This window comes from Scardinius erythrophthalmus, assembly GCF_964197995.2.
Source record: "Scardinius erythrophthalmus genome assembly, chromosome: 1".
NCBI classification, from domain to species: domain Eukaryota; kingdom Metazoa; phylum Chordata; class Actinopteri; order Cypriniformes; family Leuciscidae; genus Scardinius; species Scardinius erythrophthalmus.
This window is the reverse complement of record NC_138221.1, coordinates 39,630,205-39,652,852: the sequence shown is the minus strand read 5'-3', so window position 1 is coordinate 39,652,852 and position 22,648 is coordinate 39,630,205. Positions and strand designations below refer to the sequence as shown.

At 37.1% G+C, this 22,648-nt stretch overlaps 1 protein-coding gene across 4 annotated transcripts in view; it reads right to left on the bottom strand.

The window, feature by feature from the left end:
• arhgap23a (Rho GTPase activating protein 23a) overlaps positions 1-22,648 on the bottom strand; it is a 63,631-nt gene that overhangs the window by 23,986 nt on the left and 16,997 nt on the right. For all 4 annotated transcript variants that reach the window (XM_081379947.1, XM_081379949.1, XM_081379948.1 and 1 more), the window contains exons 2-4: positions 6,186-6,383; positions 4,234-4,258; positions 2,086-2,178 (exon numbers count right to left, since the gene is read on the bottom strand). In XM_081379947.1, the coding sequence (XP_081236073.1) occupies positions 2,086-2,178; positions 4,234-4,258; positions 6,186-6,383 (316 nt within the window). The remainder of the gene's footprint in view (positions 1-2,085; positions 2,179-4,233; positions 4,259-6,185; positions 6,384-22,648) is intronic.

Sequence of the window (22,648 nt, the reverse complement as noted above, 5' to 3'; positions counted from 1 at the left end):
AAGTTGGCAGATCTGTCTAAATCGGTTCGCGAATCAGTTTGAATGATCTGTTCAGTTCCTGCACGCACTGAATCATCTGAAGCCCTTTCAATTCACACTCGACTCGGAGTCGTAACAGGAAGATTTAAGCACATCAAGAGCGTTAGATGAAGTGGCAGTGGACCTACAGTAGCTACTAGCTACAGTCAAGTGAGAGCAAATCTTCAAATGCATCAACTTTTTGCCAGCGATAAAGATCTTTATTAGTTGAACATCTTCGTAAGCTGTCTGTGAATGAATGATTCCACAGGACGATATATTCGATTTCATTTCACTCAGGTAATACATTTTACAACCAAACAGATTACTACGCCACAATACTAGAAAGTATGACATTACCCGTTTTTTGGACATAAATTAATTTACATTAAATAAAGCTACCATTGTTCACAGTTAATGAACACCCGCCATCCCGCGGTAGTTTGTGTGTATTGTTGCGCAGTGGCGTGCGAACTCGACTTGAAAACGAATGCCTTTGCCTGCCGTTGACAGTTAACCAGTTTAAACATGCTTGCAGAAATATACATTTGATTATATTTTTGGAGAACAGTCAGAAGAACCGTCGATGTACTTTTTTTTTTTTTTTTTTTTTGTGTGTGTGTTCAGATGTTCAGTAGCAGTCATGAGCGCGAGCACATGTGAAGAGTTTTTAACTCTTCTCTGTAAATACCTTTGAATGCAACACTGCAGATTCATTTTATTTCGAAATTTTCTAATAATCCAAATGTAGTTGTATAAGTTAATATTATACAAACCAGAGGACAGGCAATGATTTTCGAGCTATACAGATGGCAGAAATAATGCTTATGTCTCTCTTCTGTTTTTGTTGCAAAGATAGCTGATAATAATAGTCATTTAAATAAACAAAATCTAAATATATCATTTTATATATAGCCTACGACTTCAGAGGCAAAAGCCTCTAAGTACCATCTGAAATTTTCTTCTAAAAGAGCATTTTTATCAAGCTTGTATGTTTATGTTCACACTTAAATGGCAATGAAAAGTAGCCTACCTATTAATTGTCATTAAAGTGAAATTACTAACCTTAAATATACAAGCTTGATACAAATGATTGTTTTAGAAGAAAATTTCAGATGGCACTCAGAGGCTTTTGCATCATGAAGTCTTCATATATGTATATTGTTTTGGTTGTTGTTGTTGTGTTTCCTTGCCTTCCTACTATGTAAAGCGACCTTGGGTTTGAGAAAGGCGCTATATAAAATAAACTTATTATATATATATATATATATATATATATATATATATATATATATATATATATATATATATATATATATGTATAGCATATATATATATATATATATATATATATATATATATATATATATATATATATATAGAGGCCTATATGATCCGAAGTAACTAGTTACTCACTACTTGAGTAGTTTTTTCATTGGATACTTTTTTACTCTTACTCAAGTAACTATTAAGATTATTACTTTTACTTTTACTTTGAGTAAATATTTCTATAAGTACTTGTACTTTTACTTGAGTACAGTTTTTGGGTACTCTACCCACCTCTGACCAAGTCTTAGTTTTATGTAACGCCAGCGGCTCTGGGCATGTGAACAAAAATGTGAATCTGATTGATTGGCCAGTTTTATTTATAGTTTAATTGAATCTTTTTGGTCTCTCTTAGGAAAAGATTGTCTTGGGCAATCGAGAGAGCAGGACGACACACATACCATCAATTACAGTCCACCACACAGTTACACTCATATCCATTCAACACAAAACAAAACACTGGATAGCATTTCCCAAATGTCCAAATCATAGTTAGATGGAAATTACAACCCCTCTTCATTATTATTATTTTTTTTTGTGTGTGTGTCAGACGTTTGTATCAGTCTGACTCTGAACAGACACATTAACAGCTATTCATTGAAATTAAAATGTTTACTGCACCGAATTTTCATATCAAACATTTGTGCGAACATTGGAGTGAACGGGCCATTAGTCTGATGTCATGTTGTTTCTATGAACATAATTTCAGCTGCACACACACAGTTTTCTTCTCTCGTTTACCTGTACACAAGCCGGCCTGGTGGGCGGGGCCCTTCTCCCTCACATTCTTAACGAAGATGGTGTCCATGGGCTCCAGACAACTCCGATGAAGCCCTGCACGAAACACACAAACACAACCCTGTTCACAACCATAGACAAATACATAGCACATAGTAAATTCATAGTTTGTACAAAAACGATAGAAACTACAGTGGCTCTAAATACGACCTAGGAAAAAGAATGAAAATGAGCAAAGATTATGTACATTTTTTTAAATATTGATGACCATTATGATGTAAAATGAGTACAAAATATTTCTAGGTCACTAATTAAATAAGTAAATTAATGTGACACTTTATAAAGACAGTTAGATGCTCTTCCATTGAAGCTCAAGATGCTCTTTGGATCACCCCCAATTAGGGATATTTGTCTTTGACAATTTTTTTTATATATACTTACTTTTGTTAACTTAAATTCACAGTACTGTTGTTTTCTTTTCTTTTTTAAAAATAAAAAAAAACATGTAGCCTTATTTGAAATTGAATAAAGATTGAATAAAGATTAGGCAAAAAAAAAAAAAAATAGTTTCACTAGTGGACTTCACTGTACAGAGACACAAACACATACACAGATGTTTAGATTGGCACTGAGGAATGTGTTTTGCTCATACTGATGCCAGTGTCTCATCATGATGAAATGATAAGATGAGGACAGACAGACAGTAACAGTCAACAAACAGGTTGAGGTAGTAATACTGAACTTATCTAGAAACTTTGAGGCTTTCATTTCACAAATGTGTGGACTGTGTAGATGCATGCACGATTAATCGTTAAATGATTGTGATCTAAATTAAAACACCTCAGTGATCTTATTCCTAAATGACAATGATTCGGCTGTCTATTAAACCTTTGACAAGTACGATCATCACAGTGGAACATTCAAAAAGTAACTTGATGCTTCAAAATAAAGATTGTAGCAAAAACACCATTACGGCAAAAAGGGGCAAGAAATCACTGTTCATTTTTTTTATTCGTCATTAAATCGTTACTTCCAGAGATTCGTTTTCTGGATATTGATTCATCCAGTAATGAAACAAGTGAAGTGTTTATGAGTGAGTCATTCATTCAAACTTTTTTTTTTTTTTTTGTTTAAATAATTCCTTCAAATAAATTAACACTTTCTCTGCCATGGACTGAATTTTCCATCATTTATGAGACAATGCTTCGCCGCCATTGACTGAATTTTCCGGCTTTTGTCATTTTCAGTGTTATGCGGTAGGTGGGCGCTAGTACGCATCTTCTGAAAGAGTAGAGAATCTCCGGATCAAAACACAGGCAAAAAAAGGAGTAGAAACAAGCGATAAAAGCATTGCTTATGCACGTTGCTGTCTTTGAAAAAAAAAAAAAAGCGATTTTCTAAGATTTTTGTTCAAAATGTTGCTTTTTTTAATGAAACTTACCTACACTAAAGTGTTGATGAAAAAAATTGCATGAAGCTAGAATAAAACTTTTTTTTTTTAATCATAGGCTGATCTTTCTTTTAATATATTGCATGTTCAGATAATATACAACAAAATATTCTGGGCGCCATGAAAATGATCAAAAACTGGATATCTGGACATGCATTTAATTTTTCTGTTTTCCATTAAATCTGTTTCCATGTAGAAGAATATTGGTATATAGCACTGCAATATGATATCTGTTTTGTTTGATATGGAAATGACTAAACATTTTTTATATGACAGAACTTGCAAATGATATGGTATATATCTCATATCAATTGCTCATTCCAGTAACCCTGCTTTAACCAGATTGATTTGAATGCAGATGGGCAACTTTAGTGTGCATGAATGGAAACTTGCTCTAGGGGGTGCAATGCAACAAAATTCCCTGATCATTGACCATGTGACACTAAATTGCTTATGCCACAATTTAATCTCAGATCAATCACTGAGAGATGAGAGATGATAATATATATGTAAGTGGAAGAAACACAGAAAAATTAGAAAAACAAAGTGTTCATCAAGTGACGCCAAGTTTAGTCAACTCATAATTTTGAAGATGAGTGACAAATCATCTTCAAATTATAAGAAATTAGTTGAAATGACTGTAATTCACACGATGTGAATGAGACTTTTTAAAAACAAAGAAATATAGAAGATAGACTCACCCTTTCCATTCCCATTCTCTTCATCCTAACAGAAAACAATAAGAGGAGAGTTAGATCATAGCAAAATAACTAGACAGCCTTAAACTTAAATGATTTAATAGTAATTTACAAGACACAATACTTAAGCGAGTTATTATCCTCTGTAATAAGTACTTAAATTAATCATATAATACAAATTATAGTGGAGTCTTGGAGTATTTAACAAAAAGTGCTCATCAAGCTTTTTAAAGTTTTAGTTTCACCCCAAAAAAATTTTTCTGGCATTTTTTACTTATCCTTGCGTCACATTTTAAAAAAACAATATGCCTTTCTTGGAAGGCAAAGGGAGACATTTTGAACAAATATGCTGGTTACTGACTCATTTCCATGCAATTACGAGGACTGAGTCTGCACATCTACACTATTTTTATACAGAGTCTAAATGAACCACAGTGATATCGGCCCTGACTCTGTCTCAGCACTAGAGGTCAGCACTGGGACTATGGACCCCTCTAGCAGTGAATTTGCTGCTTTTAGCCACAAACATACATAAACACACCTTCTCAAGAAGAGCCGCAACTACATTATCTTTCCATCTGTGCTGGAAATGACATAGTATTCATAATATTTATTGTGCATCTTTATTTACAACAGACACAGTTTAGATAACACACATGCACAACCTTCACAAAATAACCAGACTGCAAACCAGAGGCTCAAATCACACACACGTGCGACGCTGATCAGGCAGTTTAAAGTGGGCAGCCCAATGTTTAGTCTGCGCTGACTGGGCTCATTCCTAACAAACTCACACAATACTGAGGCTTTGCCGTGCCGGGAGAAAGACAGACAGGGGGGCAAACAGATGGGTTGGGAGTGACGGACAGTGACCACAACTTTAAGGTTTATAATCAGCATCCAACCCACAGATCAAAATGTAAGTCCACGTGTGCATTAACTAGAAGCTGATGTGGTGACAGATGGAGAGAGTCACACAGTGACCATGTGGACACTGGGAACAGTGAAGAACAGAATGGACCGGAACACATTGTCCCAGCAGCCCTGGTACGGCCCAGCCCAGCTCAGAGTGCGTGTGGTACCAGTCAAACACAAAATAGGCCTTTTGACTAAGAAAAGCAAACAGCAGCTGCTCAGAGAAGAGATGACCAATCATAATGGGGCTTTGTTTATCCATCATCATGTACACACACACCATTCAAACATCTATAGCCCGCTCTCAATAATATACACTACCGATCAAAAGTTTGGGATTGGTAAGATTTTTTATGGTCTCTTCTGCTCACCAAGGCTGCATTTATTTGATCAAAAATACAGTAAAAACAGTAATATTGTGAAATATTATTACAATTTAAAAGAACTGTTTTCTATTGTAATATATTTTAAAATGTAATTTATTCCTGTGATGGCCAAGCTGAATTTTCAGCATCATTACTCCACTCTTCAGTGTCACATGATCCTTCAGAATCCTGTTGCTTAATATTTTTGTGGAAACCTTGAAACATTTATTTTCCAGAAGTTCAAAAGAACAGCGTTTATTTGTAACTGAAATCTTTTGTAACATTATAAATGCCTTTACTGTCACTTTTGATCAATTTAATGCATGCTTGCTGAATGAAAGTATTAATTTCTCCCAAAAAAAAGACGAAATTCTTACTGACTCCAAATTATTGAACGATAGTATGCCCTGTTTATAACATAAAACTGACAAAGACACTTTATGTCCACTGTATTTACAACATGTAATAAGACACATAGTAGTGCACTGTAAAACAGTAGAGCACCGTTTGTTTCAAGCAGTGATATTAAAACTAACTGGTTTTATTGAAGTTAAAAAAGTATTTTATATGACTGAATCAGGCTATTAGATTATTAGATGTCTTATTTCAGTTGTTGAATGATTGATTAGTCGGGGCTCGATTTTGTGATAGTTGGCACTTGGCAGGCATCCTCACCTTGAAACTGGTGTGCAGGGCAGACTCTGGCGGGTAAACGATGAAGTGACGTAGCGTAAAACCAAAGCCCTGAGAGTTCTTTTGGAGCACCAGTGTACGTGGACCCTGCCAGGACATGCCCAACCCATCTGCCCCGCTCCTGACCACCGGCCGAGGGTTCTCACTGGATGAAGAGGTCCCATCTCTCCACCCCTTTGCCTGGAGAAACACAGAGGGATATCTGAAATTAGACACTCGCCATTGATACGCGCAGTCCAAAACTACTATTCCATTGGGATTACATGTCACATAGAACATTGTATCTAATGCAAAAGTAGTGCATGGCACTAGCAACGCCAAGGTCATGGGTTTGATTCCCAGGGAAAGCAAGAACTGATCAAATGTAAAAGTATACCTTGAGAGCAATGTAAGTCGTGTTGGATAAAAATGTCTGCCAAATGCATAAGTGTAAATGAAATGCATCTATGTTGATGAACACATCACATTTAATGTGATAATTGGTGAATACTTTGGCAGATAATTGCAAGAAATAACACCCTGTTGTTCCAAATGACCATCCCAACTGTCAGTCTACTTATGCCACCTGTGCAAACAAGACGTGGGCATGTGAGGAAAAGTAACTAAAAGGGGGAGGGCAAGGGAAACATTTCACATTTGGGAACCATGATGTAATTTTTGTGAAGCCAACGTTCTCTGAGGAATTCTTAGAGGCCACTAACAGGAACATCTCTTATTAGATAGTAGGGATAAAGGCCAAGGATCTCTACAGAAATAAAATAAAATAATCCCCTGATTACTGGGACAAAAGAGGTATTAGGTGGAGTATTATTTAAAAGTTGACATCATCATTCCCCTAATTTTGCAAGAAAATACCTCTTTCCTCTCCAGCCTAAAATCAACAACCTCACCAGCCCTGTGGTTTTACTATAACAGGAAGTATCTGGTTAGGGCAGGAAGTTCCCCAAGGACGGTGCCAGTCGCCATATACATATAGCCTATATATAAACAGAAGGGGAATTTTTGTTGTCATTGTTGCCAACTCACTTTATACAGAGCAGACATGTACTTCTCAAATCTCTGCTCTTCACCTCCCGTTACTCCTCACTTCTCTCTGCACTCAGCAGAACTCCTAGTCTATAATCCAGCGGTCCTGACACCGACCGCAGGCTCACCCCCTCTCTGTTTCTCACTCTATTTCTGTCTCACACGCTGTTTTTATTTGGCTGGGCTTATGTCTGAACCTTCTCTCTTTCACTTGCATTCTTACCAACTTGCACGCATGAACACACACATATAGACAAATGCTCCTTTTTAAACAGTCCCGCATATTGTGTGGAATGATGTAATGTTTTTATTTAATTAGCTTTTCCCTTATTAAAGGGATAGTTCACCCAAAAATGAACATTCTCACCCTCATGTCTTCAAAAGCTGAATGAATGTACTTCTTCCGTGGAACAAAACAGGAGAAATTAGGCAGAATGTTCAAACTGTACTTTTGCATACAATGAAAACAGAGCTGAGGTGTCGTATTAATGACTGAAAACAATCTAGACCATTTAATGAACAAACACAAGAGTTTAAATTTTTTTTAAATAAGACACATCTACTTGAGAAGCTAATTTGCATAGATATTGCAAAGATATTAAGAGACTTGTCTTTCTTCACTTAAATTCTTCAGAGTTTTTTGCAGAGTTCATGCGCGCGTGGGCCTGCTCAATGGATTAGAGAAACAAATAAAAGGGAAAGACACAATAAGGCTGTGTAAGTGACAGAATGAATGTACAGGGGCATGTGTGAATTCCATAACATTTACCGTTAAGCCAGAACATGTTCAGACAGAGACGGAAAGGCTAGCTTTAGAAAGAGAAAGAGAGTCTCCAACAGGCTCCAACACGCAGGTTTCGACCACAGGGTTCCTCCCGGCACTGAGAATACCAAACCCTGTTATTACCCCCCCAAAAACACACAAGTGTACACACAAACACATGCACACATGTTGGTCCAGTAATGTCCAACCATTTAAAGCATTAAACTTTTCCTCCACATTCTGTTTTTGTCATGTATGTTTCTTCATCACTAACTTTCTAATGGATTGGAAACGTGATTCTCCAGGGAAACCAAGTACTAAACTCAAACTAGTCATCTCTTTGACGTCAGAGAGACCTCCAAAGGGATAGTTCACCCAAAAATGAAAATTAGCCCATGACTTGCTCACCCTCAAGTCATCCTAGGTGTATATGACTTTCTTCTTTCAGACGAATACAATCAGAGTTATATTAAAAAAATACCCTGGCTCTTCCAAGCTTTATAATGCCAGTGAATGGCCGGTTTCTGTTTGAAGTCCATAAAAGTGAATCCATCCATCATAAAAGTGAATCCATCCATCATAAAAGTGCATCCATCCATGATAAAAGTAATCCACACGGCTAAAACTTTATAGACTAAAATAACTAGCTTCCGGCAGACGGCCGTACGCATCGATTTACAGCGAAGGAGTAACACTTATCATGGATGGATGCATTTTATGGACTTCAAAACATAAATGGCCATTCACTGGCATTATAAAGCTTGGAAGAACCAGGACATTTTTTAATATAACTCCGATTGTATTATATTGAATGTCATATATACCTAGGATGGCTTGAGGGTGAGTAAATTATGTGCTAATTTTCATTTTTGGGTGAACTATCCCTTTAAATCATCAAGCTTTTGAGAAGTTCACTGACATGTTGCAAGCCAGAAGATGTACAAAGATCCAACAATGTCCTTGAAATATATATATTTTTTGTCCCATTTTCCAGTAAAAATATGTAATTTACTTGAGAAGCAACACAATTTAAGATATTAGGTAAATATAAAATAACATATTGGTATTAGGGAATATCTTGAATTAAGTTTATTTTTTTACAGACCATTGGGAATTTTTGTTATTATTTTGTATTATCCAAATAATTCTGGATATAACCTCTGAAGTCAAGTACTAATATCATATTAAATTTTACATCTAAAGTAAATGTATAACTTATAGTACAGTAGAATATTTTAAAATGGAAAACAGACAAACATTGTATTTCTTAAATGAAAATGATCGGCTTCACCTGTTAAAATCATAGTAGTGTTGTACACTAGAAAGTCCTCTGATGACTTCTGCTTAACATCCAACATTCATTTAGGCTAAAAGTTAGGCTGAGGTCATAGTTTACGACCAGCTGATGATGGGTTAACACACACCCGACACATTTTTCTCTGGTGGTGACGTGTTTCTAGCGTTGATTCAGGGTAATTTGGTCATAAATCAGGGAAAGAATGGGAAACTTAATGTGGACATTGACTTATGAATGTATATAGCTTAATGTCCTCAAATACCTCATTTGATGAGTGTTTTATTATGTCTCGAGTCCTCTATTGGCAGGCTATGCTTACGTACACATGCTCACAGACAGTCGCCAGAAACAATACACTCCAAACAGCTGAGTGGGTGATCCTGCTGAAAAGTTGAGCGTAATTAATGTTGAGTGTTTAATCCCTGACACCCTGCCCTATGACTGCAACACAAACACACACACACACACACACACACACACACACACACACACACACACACACACACACACACACACACACACACACACACACACACACACACACACACACACACACACACACACACACACACACACACACACACGACTGAGAAGAGGTGTGTGTATGTGTGTGTTTAAACCTGTCTGTCAGCACTTTCAGTTCCGCTGGAACTCCGTTAAACAGGGTTTTCCACCTTTACAGCAATGTTTGAATCCAGGACAAAAAAATAAACAGAACTGCAGGGAATATGAATGAATGTACGTTTATCAAGCAGGGTACGATTTTAATATTTAATATTTTTACACTCAACATGCTAATGTGCTAAATAGACATCTTGAATTACTGTGAAGCATATCATGCGTGAAATTTTATTTCAGCTTTATTTCATAAAATAGTTAGTTAACCACAACAATGCTTCGAATCAGCTAATTTTACATTGCTGGAGTGGTATGCCATAGTGGTAAATATCTGAACTGGTGACTGAAAGGTTGCAGGTTCAAAACTGATACATTAGTTTTCACCATTGTGCCCTCGAGCAAGTCATCCAAACCCAGGCTGATCCAGGGGGATTGTCCTTAAGTCTATGTTAAATCACTTAGGGTCGTGTCTGCTAACCGACTGCTTACTTATAAGGGGTCCAAAGGTATTTGCACTGACATTCTTATTATTTAGCCAATTTAGTTAAAAGTAGTCAAATTCTACCAATAGGGGCACCATAAACAGAAGGTACTCATGACTCTGCGACTGTTTGACCCAAGGAAATAAACATTTAGTGAGGAGTTTCTTTGCTACAAACTCTGTCAACATTTTCTGGATAAATCAGTAAAAAAACAAATCAGAAGTCAATTATTTTAAATGCAAATGGTTGATCATTATGAAATTTGGTATGTATATGCAGATTGTTATAACAAGGCTATGTAACAAATTTTTTGACAATTGGCCACACGTAGTGCTATAAAGAGTACTTTACACATTAATTATAATGATATCCCTGTTCAGACCTTCTAAAATGTTCCTGTCCGGTGTCCACCATTTTGAAATTTTGAATTTCCTTTTCTTTTTTTTGTCTTAGGTCAATGGTGTGATTCACACAAAATGTGGTGTGTATCATCTAGAGTCCGTCCTGACCAAACTTTCAGTAACCCTGCAATGCACCTCCAGAGCTTGTGTATTTTAACACAGCCTTGCTAAAGTACACCACCTGGCAACCTTCTGTTTCAGCCTAATAACCCAAAAGAAACGCACAGATGAACGACACTAAACAAGGAAACTGCAGCATTAAGTCCTACAGTAAATCTGAATGAAACCCAGCAGCTTCATTTAAATACAGGCGGGTCTAATTGAAACAACATGGCTCCTCGCCTAAGCCTTCATTAACAGATCAGATTGTTCTAGAGACATTTTCCTTTTTTTCAATGGGAATGAATGGAAGGCTTCACCTCTGAATGGATTATGATGGTTATTCAAACATGGTGATACAGTTTGCTTTTTTAGGAGGATTTGGAGTAGTTAATCCAACTGAAAGGGCAGCACAACCACACATATTTCAAAGTGGTTGAGTTTGGTTTGGGTTACTGTCTCATATGAGAGTGTGTCTGGCCGACAGCTGTCTGTATGTATAATTCTGAAGAATATCCCAACCCATTCCACACTATTCCATCCGAGCATTCCAGAGAATATGTCTTACAAACATCTTAAAGTGTGTGATCACATGACAGAACAATCAGACACAAATAGACTCCCATATACACAACAGACCTAGATATTCCCTAACTATATCCTATAATCTAGTGCTTGAAGCAAAGCCACTCAGTTTAACACACATCCAAACAACACAGTCACCCAAAGGGTCTTTATAACCCCTTATCTGGTGCCTTTACTTTCTAATTAGAGTATTTGACCTCCCACTACACTATATCTGTGGTTAAAAGTCTCAGATATAAATGCAAGTAAGAAACAGTGTCAGAAATAACTTTAAGTGGCAATCAAAATTTTGTTCCCTGAAATGTACATTTTTTTTTACATTTTTTTCCAAACCTTATTAAAAAAAAAAAAAAAAAAAAAAAAACACACACACAGCACAAATATTTAAAGAACAAAACTCATGGCATTTTTGTCCCCATTTTAAATATTTTTGGTGAACATTTTCAGTTGCATTTTTGCTCAAACCCTGGTCAATTTCTGACCCTGGTGAGAAATAAAGGTAAAAGTTTTTCACAAGTTTTTTAATCAGGCTATTTCTAAATCAGGCTATTTTTCTCTCTCTACACAACGCACACAAACATACACATATATAAAAACAGCTTACCCTGCAGGTCTGTGAGCGTCTCAGCATTGCTCTTCTGGCACTGACGCCATTTGTACTTTCAGAAGTGTCATTTTTCGAAACATTAATTTGTGGTGTATCCCCGTGTAAAACCGCCACCCAGATACAGCGGGGTTCTGGAGAGCTGCAGTCCACCCCCACTGCATCCCGAAAACACCACTCCATACCCTCTACACGCGGGCACACAGCGGGCATCACCAACGGCACCTGACCCGCTGACCACATAACACATAAACACGCACGGGAGTGTGCAAGCGCTCACAAGAGGACAAGTCGCATTCACAAAAGAACCATGAAGACCTATTGATATAAAAAAAAATGAAAGAAAAAAAAAATTAAGAATTGGCCAACCGGAGATAGGGAAATGTTAAAAACTACAAGTCAAGTTAAAGATGAGTCCATCCTCTCCCAAAAGAGAGGAGAAATTCCAGATGTGGCTTCTGTTGAACATGCCCAAATCTCCTCATATTTTGTTAATCCATGCTGGTGAATTTTCTTAAAGGATTCTGGAGTTAAACTAATAGTTCCATATCACATCGATGAGCTCCGCACCTCCCATGCTCACGCACGCAGACGAGTGTTACAACCACAGAGGCATATCCAGAGATGAGAGCGAACCAGGATGCAGCCACATACCCCTGTCTGGCAGTCCCTGAAATATGTGTGTGTGTGTGTGTGTGTGTGTGTGTGTGTGTGTGTGTGGCGAGCACGTGGCAGTGCTGGCAAGACGTAGATCCAGGGAAGCCGGCTCCTGGATGGAAAAATGAATTAAATCCAAGTTTTTTTACGCATCAGTTTTCCCCCTCTTACACTGCTTCAGTCTTTTTTTTTCTATTCCTTCACTTTCTGAACCATTCAGCTACTCTCTCTCTCTCTCTCTCCCTCTCTCTCTCTCTCTACTCTGTCATCTCCTGACAAGCTCTAAACTCCGGCTCTCTGTCACTATGAGTGGGCCGGCCCTCCTGCTTTCTTTTGCTTGCCGTCTCTTTCTCTCTCTCTCTTTCTCTCTAATTCATCCAGTTATCCTTCTCTTTATCACTCCTTCCTGTCTGTATCTGTTTGCTGCTCACAAGTTATTCTTTATCTCACTCGCTCACTCTTATGCTTATTTCTACTCTTTTTAAATGCCCTATAAAATCTAAATGAGAGTTTTGTGGCTTTTAGTCCATGCCTGTTAGCGTTGAGGCCATATGCAAGATACTTTAACCCTAAAATCTAAAAATTACCTTTTAGCACATTTAAAATGTACATTGTTTTTCTTTAGGAAAACTCAGTATAAATCTGGATGACTCATCCTGCACTGCACAGAATTCTGTCCAATCAGATGCTCTAGAATGAGAATGTCCCACCCTCTAATACAAACAGCTACTCATTTTCATAATATCCTTTTCCTGGCTGTAATGTAACTAAAGCCTATTGGCTATTTAACCTTCCTAAGCTTTTCCAAAAAAAAAAAAAAAAAAAATTCAGAGTTGTAATTTTTAAAGCCCACTTAGACTCATCGAATAAAGTTTGATTGTTCAGATGACCAAAAATCTTAAAAAGGTTAAACAAAATCCTTTCAATGTGTAATTAAACATAAATCCTAAACTGTAGTGTGATTTAATAAGGCTTGTTTTTCTTCTTGCCATATTTCTCTGGCTCCCTTCTCTTTCTTTATCACTGTCCTTTCTGCCAGTCTCTCCCATCAGCCCTCATTCCCGTCTGGCACACAAAACTTTTGCCTTTTTCCCCATCAGAGCTCTCAGATATCTGTCTTATCTAATCTTTCGATTCATTTTCATCTTTTTTTCATTCAGTCCTTTGTTCCATCAAACAAAAGACATGAAAAAAAAAAAAAAAATTCTAAGGCCTCTGACAGTTCTAGAAAAAAGTCCATTTAGTCCAACAACATGTTGTAGCTCTGCTAAAACCCGCCAGAGCCCCCAGCAGCTCCATTCGATGGGGTGTGTGTGTGTGTGTGTGTGTGTGTGTGTGTGTGTGTGTGTGTGTGTGTGTGTGTGTGTGTGTTTGTGTCTGCGAAACAGAGCACTGCAAAACCCCCGCTCTCTAAAAGTCCCCTCAGAGAAAGAGCAAAATAATAGCTCCGCTGGGCTGGCAAACACAATGAGCCTAAAAAAGTCTAAAAAGGACACAAACAAAAAAAACAGTACATATTCCTTCTAACGAAAACACACACACACACAAAAAAAAACACATATGGACGAATGACCACTATGAGAAAGAAAACCCAAAAGACTGAGAGAAAACCCAGAATGGCAGACAAAAACACAGGGTGCCAGACACCTCACTGCAGCTGCTCTCTGAACCAGACTAAAACAGCTGCTATAAAACAACACACACCAACACAACACAAGACATGCACAGTAACATATCATCTATCAGGTCACATATTGACACTAACACACACACACACACACACACACACACACATCCGTGGAAAATCTCACCCAACCGGCAGGCCTCCAGTGTGTGTGCGAGAGAGGCAGGCAGCTGGCCATCGGTGAGACATTTCCCTCTCATTCAACTCCACTAAACACACACACACACACACCTGAGATCCGTTACAAATGAGGACGGACTGGTTTCACCTGCCGCACTGTTAAACGTGTTCCGGCACAGCAACATACAGCCAGAACATGTACACAATACAGGAAACACAACACACAGTTTATCACGTCAGGTCAAGGTGTCATGAATAGGCTGAAGATTAAGTCAAGTCACGGTGAATCACATATGTGCCACATAGTTTTTATTTAAATGCACAGAAGACATGTATGGTGTTGAATATCCTTTTGTGTTATTATAAAATAAAGTTTTCATTCTCCATTCATTGAAAACTTTAATGGAGCAAACACACACACACACACACACACACACACACACACACACACACACACACACACACACACACACACACACACACACACACACACACACACACACACACACACACACACGCCTGAGGTGTGTTGAGGATTGAAGATACATAAGCTCTAGTAATTAAATAGAATATCAAGACTTCCTGCAGTCTAACCTGAAGCTCATCCTCCTTTTCCTCACGGCTGTATGAATTACTAAACAGAACAATAACCACAAATTCTCAAAGTAAATGAGATCTCACTAGACAGATTTGCCAAGACACAAAAGTCTGTGATTTAGAAGTCAATATGAACTCCTTTCCCATCAAAATGTTTCCCCATATGAAATTATCTGAACTATGCAATCCACATTCATTTGTATGTCAACAATTTCAGATGAAAATGTTATTGCTCAGAGATTGCTCTTTTAAAGGGATAGTTCACCCAAAAATGAAAACGATGTTATAATTTACTCACCTTCAAGTTGTTCCAAACCTGTCTTTCTTCTGCTGAAAGTGTTTCTTTCTTCTGCTGAACACAAAAGCAGATATTTTGAAGAATGTTGGTAACTAGACAGTTGATGGGCCCCATTGACTTCCACAGTATTTAAAAAAAAAATTCAAATATAGAAGACATATGCCACAGTCGAGAGTGTTTTATTAACAACATTCTTTAAAACATTTTTTTTTGTGTTCAGCAGAAGAAAGAAAATCATACATGTTTGGAACAACTTGAGGGTAAGTGATGACAACATTTTTATTTTTGGGTGAATTATCCCTTTAAAGCCCAGAAGGCAAAAGGGTGTAATAACAAAAAACCTATATTATATCAACTTAAAACCTCTGGCAGTCTTCAGTTATTTTAGATGTTACATTTTAAATAATAATAAAAAAATACTTAATTGGAATGGTACAGCACTACAGTAGGTGACTTACGTGGCACTTACTATATGAACACACACACACACACACACACACACACACACACACACACACACACACACACACACACACACACACACAAAAATTAAGAAGAATGAAAATGTCTAATGCAAAACCTAATTATATCTGAAAAATATAATATATTAATATAATATAATATAATATAATTATTGAAAAGTAATTATGCCTGAAGCAAGGGAATACACAGTCCTACATCAATATTTATATATAGGGCTTTAAAGACATCTAGTGGTTACACCACAGTATTATGATTTTCTTTATTTCTCCCACCAGATGCCACTAATCTGCCTTTCATGCATTGGATTTTAAATCTCTTTAAATATATTTTTTAACTTAAACAGTGTATTAATTGAAAATAATATGGAATATTGTCTAGTGCCAAGAAATCCCCTAAAAATACTAAATATTAAAGAATAAATATTACTGCAAACAAAATACAAAGTACATTCACTTCATTAAAGAAAAATGTGCTTATTGTCTTCGGTCCTAAGTGAGGAATACTAGAGGGTTAACATTCCTATGGAGATATAAAAATAGAAACAAATAAGAGTTGTTAACAATAGAAGTAGGCGTCTCCATTTAACCTCTCCTAATGACACTAATAATTATTTTAATGTTACGAGTTATGACCAATAACCAAAAAATTATTTTCAATATATATATTTTTTATCTATACCAATTTGTATAAAACAGAATTATTACATTATTACATGCACACATCAACTCACTCCAATTTGAATTAGTGTTATACGTTTATCTATATCCTAAAACAAGTGGAAATAAGCATCCAATTTCGGCAGATAAATATTCAATAATGCCCAATAGCAATAAAAAAAAAATATATATATTAAAACACAGTTATGCTGATATATTGTGCATCCGTTACTTTATCCAAAAGAAACACAAACAGCACTAAAGAGCCCTGTGTTTAAATAGACTGGAGCTGTGAAAGCTACATGAGCAGCAGATGTTTGATCTGCACATGCTCTGATATAAATCTCCCTTATCCTCACACACAAACACGCCTGATTCATCTATCAACACGCTGATGGAACAAATACTAAACTCATGGGTCACACATCTGCTCAGACAGAGCCCTCAAAAATAATGCTTAATGCAAAAAATAAAGCGCAACCAACCATATAATCTTAAAAACATCATATATGCCAGTATCTTAGTAAGAGCACACATGCATATAAAAAACGATGTAGTCTGTCCCCTGCTGGTCACTTAAGAAACAGCCCACATCCATACACACAACTCCTCCAAAGTATGAATGAATGTGAGTTCAAAGCTAAAAATCAATTAAAATAGCACAAAATAACACAGCCACATCTGTATGAAATGTATGAAGTGTGCTGATATTGAGTATCAGCTGAGGCCTCGGTGAGGGCAGGGCGACACAGAGACTGGAGATAATAGGAGACCTGACAACACCATTTGGTCCCAAGAGCATTAGATAGCAGAACACAGTCTAGACCGACTTTAATCTGCCTCTCCTGAGTGTGTGTGTGTGTGTGTGTGTGTGTGTGTGTGTGTGTGTGTGTGTGTGTGTGTGTGTGTGTGTGTGTGTGTGTGTGTGTGTGTGTGTGTGTGTGTGTGTGTGTGTGTGTGTGTGTGTGAAAAAAAACTACTCTTCTTTAAGCTGGTTAATTTTAGCTGTAATCCTCAGCAAAGCCGTTGACCAATAGGCTGCAGACCTGAAGCAAAACCAATGAGTTGTAGTGACATGAAACCACCAACAGATGGAAGCACTACAGCACAACCAATGAGTGTTTCAGAAATTCAAGTGTTTGCATGTAGGTAGGCTGTGCCTGAATATATATATATATATATATATATATATATATATATATATATATATATATATATATATATATATATATATAATACCCAAAAATGTATATTCTGTCATCATTCACTAACTCTTATGTCAATCCAAACCTGGATAACTTTCTTTCTTCATAAAAGAATGCAAGAAAGGACAAAAAAAGAAGATATTTGATGAATTTTGGTAACCAAATAGCTTTGGTGACCATTGACATCCACTGTATGAACAAAGAACACAGAGACATTTCTCAGAATATCTTCTTTTATGTTCACAGAAGAAAGAAAGTCAAACAATGACATAATTTAAATGTTTAGGTGAACTATTACTTTATATATTACCAAATTTTACATAGTTAAATAATGTGTGAAACATGTTAGGCTATATGTTTATTTAAAGGTACACTATTGCTGAACTCAGAACCGGATACTAAGGCTACGTTTACACGTAGGTGGCTATTTTCATAAACGGACATTTCACCCCTCTTCGTTTTCAAAAATAACATTGTGCACACGAACCTGTGTATATGCTGTCAAGAGCATGCCAAACCTGTAGGTGGCAGTGTAACGAGAAGCTCAAGCCCACCTTAGCCAATCAGAATCCCGAAAATAGTCACATTCTGTGACGTCGCTACCTAAAACTCCAGTTTTCTCTGTTTACATGCAAACGTGCAAACGAAGATTTTCAAAATCTCCACTCTGGCCGGAGTTTTTAGAAAGAATCGGTTTCATTGGCGAATCCTCCGTTTGCGTGTAAACGAAGGGTGCAAACGAAGGGAAATGTCTCCGTTTTTCAAAATAACCATGTACGTGTAAACGGGGCCTAAGGCCATGTCCACACTAATACGTTTTCATTTGAAAACGCATCTTTTTCTCTCCGTTTTGGCCTTCCGTCCACACTGAGACGGCGTTTTTATTAAGGAAAACTAAGCTTTTTGAAAACGCACTCCAAAGCGTATACATTTGAAAACGCCGTTTTTGCGTTGTAGTGTGGACTGTGAAACCGGAGAGATTTAAAAACGATGACGTAATTTTAGTCATGTGACGCATATTGTACCAATAGGTATTCACGTTTATACCAGTATTGTGCCTGTTATGTGCTATTCACTTTCACACTATTGCTAAAAATATTCTACATTGCACACTCTTCATATCACAGTCCTGCAAAGATGACAGAATTTACTCACATTTGCTGTCCTGCGGTAATACATGAGAACAGTCGCGTTTTAGACCAAACATATGGTGTCTGCGTGCGACCTGGACGCATCAGTGAATGGTGAGATATTTTACTAAATAAAATTATCCTGTCAGAAGAATTGCGCGATAACTTTATTATTTATTTTTCCATCTGAATCATATCAGTGAGCGCTTGTGGGGTTTTACACATGCGCAGTAAAGGTGAATTTAGCGTTTTCAGGCGTTTTTCAAAAGTTTCTCATCCACACTGAAACGTCCGAAAACGCTTGAAAACGCTAGTGTGGACGGAGAGCGTTTATAAACGAAAACGCCGTTTTCAAATGTATCCGGATTAATGTAGACGTAGCCTAACATACTACTCTTGCTATTTTTGCCAAAGAAAGATTTGTTCAGAATTCGTTTATCCCTCTAGCAGTTAAAAAACAAAACTGCATACATTTTGCAGAAGATCATTGGTTGTGCTTCAGCTCTACGTGACTGTGTGGATTAATATGACCCTTTACAATAGAAAATGCTTTACAATGAACTTTCTCTGTTTTACAAAAGGCTTTCTCACCTGTTGAGTAATAAAAACACCATCTCAACATTTCAAATCCCTCAGTTCATGCCATGTCCAAAAAGCCAAGCCAATGTTGATTCTTGTTTTATTACGAGCTCTGTCTTGTTCTCTTTTTGCCAGCAGACTCTCCTCTGTTCGATGTTTTTTTTTAAACAAGTGATTCTCCGGAAGTTCAAGGTTTAGCTGCTCCATGTCAACTTGTCTCGCTCATTGTGACAACTAACCTATGCCTCTGGCACACCATAATTCGTTACTTTTACATAGCGCTTTTCTAGGTACTCAAAGCGCTTTTACATATGGATCTCCTCAACCACCACCAATGTGCAGCATCCACCTGGATGATGCGACGGCAGCCATATTGCGCCAGAACGCCCACCACACACCAGCTTACTGGTGGAGAGGAGACAGTGATGAAGCCAATCAGTATATATATGGGGATGATTAGGAGGCCATGATGGACAGAGGCCAATGGGCAAATTTGGCCAGGATGTCGGGGTTACACCCCTACTCTTTTTCCAAAGGACATCAAGGGATTTGTAATGACCACAGAGAGTCAGGACCTCAGTTTAACTTCTCATCCGAAGGACGGTGCTCTTTGACAGTATAATGTCCCCATCACTATACTGGGGTATTAGGACCCACACAGACCACAGGGTGAGCGCCCTCTGCTGGCCTCACTAACACCTCTTTCAGCAGTAACCTAGTTTTCCCAGGAGGTCTCCCATTCAGGTACTGACCAGGCTCAACCCTGCTTAGCTTCAGTGGGCAACCAGTCTTGGGCTACATGTGATATGGCTGCTTACAACAGAGCAACTTTTCTCTATTTACAGGTATGACGAGACGCACGGACGAGTGACGTATGTGTGCAATTTTTCTGTGAAAACCATCATGCTCTAAAATATAAACAAACACTTATAATAGGCTTACCATAGTAAATCAGAGTAAGACAAAAACACGTTTTGGAAGAAGGATAGATTGTGTATTGACTGATTAATATTAAAATTTTGTTAACTTTGTTTGAACAAAAAAAAAGTTGCATAGTGTACCTTTAATAAATTATAAATATATTTAATCTGGTAAATGTAAACAGATGTATCGTTTGCTGTGTGTGATATCACACAAACCTATGTTTGTGGGGTTAGGTGAAAAATATAAAACTAATAACCGAAATGTGAAATGTGTAAGAGGAAATGAAATGTCCACTTAACTGATGCTCATAGCAACTACTTATGATTCAATGTCTAGCAACAAATCAGCATTGAAATCATGAAATATTCATGTCTAGCAACAAATCAGCATTGAAATCATGAAATATTCACTAGGTCATGTCTTTCTATTAGACAGAAAGGCTGCTGCTTTAAATTTATGAAACAGCCAGGCAGAAATAAAAACTAGCATTCACAGTACATTAATCTATTTTCAAGGATAATAATGTCAAATCATTACACAACTGGTATGCATGTGTATAATGGGATCCGAGTTAAGTGCATGAGAGGAAGTCTAAGGGGCATCACACCTGTTCTACATGAAGACCAGAGAGATTAGAGCAGAAACTCAACACAGAGCAGATGTGCCAACATCTGAGCAGACACACACACACAAAAATGTATTTATTCAGCAGACATGCATTAAAATGATCAAAAATGACAGTAAAGACTTATAATGTTACAAAAGATTTCTATTTCAAATAATAGCTATTCTTTTGAACTTTCTTTTCATCAAAGAGTTATGCATTTTTTTATTACGGTTTCCACAAAAAGGTTAAGCAGAACAACCTTCCTTTTTCAACATTGATGATCCTTAAAAAAAAAATTCTTGAGCCGCAAATCGGCATATTAGAATGAAAACTTGTAAATGTAATAGTCACACAAGCGCATGCAACACAAGCACTCTTTATGCAACAATCAATCACAGGAGCTTTAGAGGGGCTGAAGGGATTGAGATGGGTTGTGTATGTGTCGGATACCTGAAGATATTCTCCTCACCAGCATTCATCTCAACACTGACCCCTTTTAAGTCAGCTGTGAAATTGTTCTGCTCTAAAAATACATCTTCCTTGGCTCTGAACGCTAATGCCTGTGTGAATGGTGTGTTTCAGTGTGTGTGGTTTCCCTTCTGCATTGCCGAATTCCACATCAGTACAGCTGCTTTAACAACCACACCCCATCGCCATGCCTCCTGGCAACCATCAATGTTTCCACAATCCATAGGACGCTAAGCAACAACTCACCAAATTAAATGTTCCTGTAACCATAAGCCAAATAATGTATCAATAGGGCAGAGTTTGAGGTGCTGTTTTATTATAATAATAACTTGATGCAGTTATGTTGGAGTGTTACTGTTTAAAAGTAAGGATACGCAATATTGGTACCACATGGGTTATCAGCCGATATTAGATATATTGTAATACAGTATCAGTAGATATTGTATATTTAGGCCTAATTGTTCATACCCTTATTTTTACCTTTACATTACCTTCAGCGAAAACTCACCTACAGTTAATCTATAAAAACACAAATAACTTAATAGTATCAGTAGATCCATATTTTAAAGACAACTGGCATTAAAGTAGAGATGTGTGCTACGACTCAATTTTAAATAGAATTTTTTTACCCGACTAGTCAATTTCACTAACAAACGGCCAGAAGGGGAAAAAAACAAACAGCTTGTATACGGTCTAATTAAAACGGCCTACTTAAATCTATGACTCAAACTGTCAAATCCCATACTGAACAATGCTGAAAAATAGGTCATACATGATATAGTATGTATATATACATCAGTGACAAACAACCTTAAAATAAACTGAAACAACAGGAAGCACAGCAAACTCAATAGCCGATTATAAACAGAATTCCTCAAATAAAAGGTATTGCTGTTCGTTCGTTATCACAGCAAACACTCGCACAACTGGGTTTGAACATGCTTCTTGTGTATGAATAGTTAAGCTTGACGTGTACCATCAACTATACATTATTATTATTATTATTCCTTAGGATGTCAATATAGGATCTGTTGATGTCAAGTAAGCTTGTTAATTGTTATATGCCAGTTTGGCATGAATCAAACTAAATGAATGTGAAAAACTACCCAATGTCATGTGCAGCACTATCGGTTAGTGAGTCAACTGGTTTTACACAACCCTA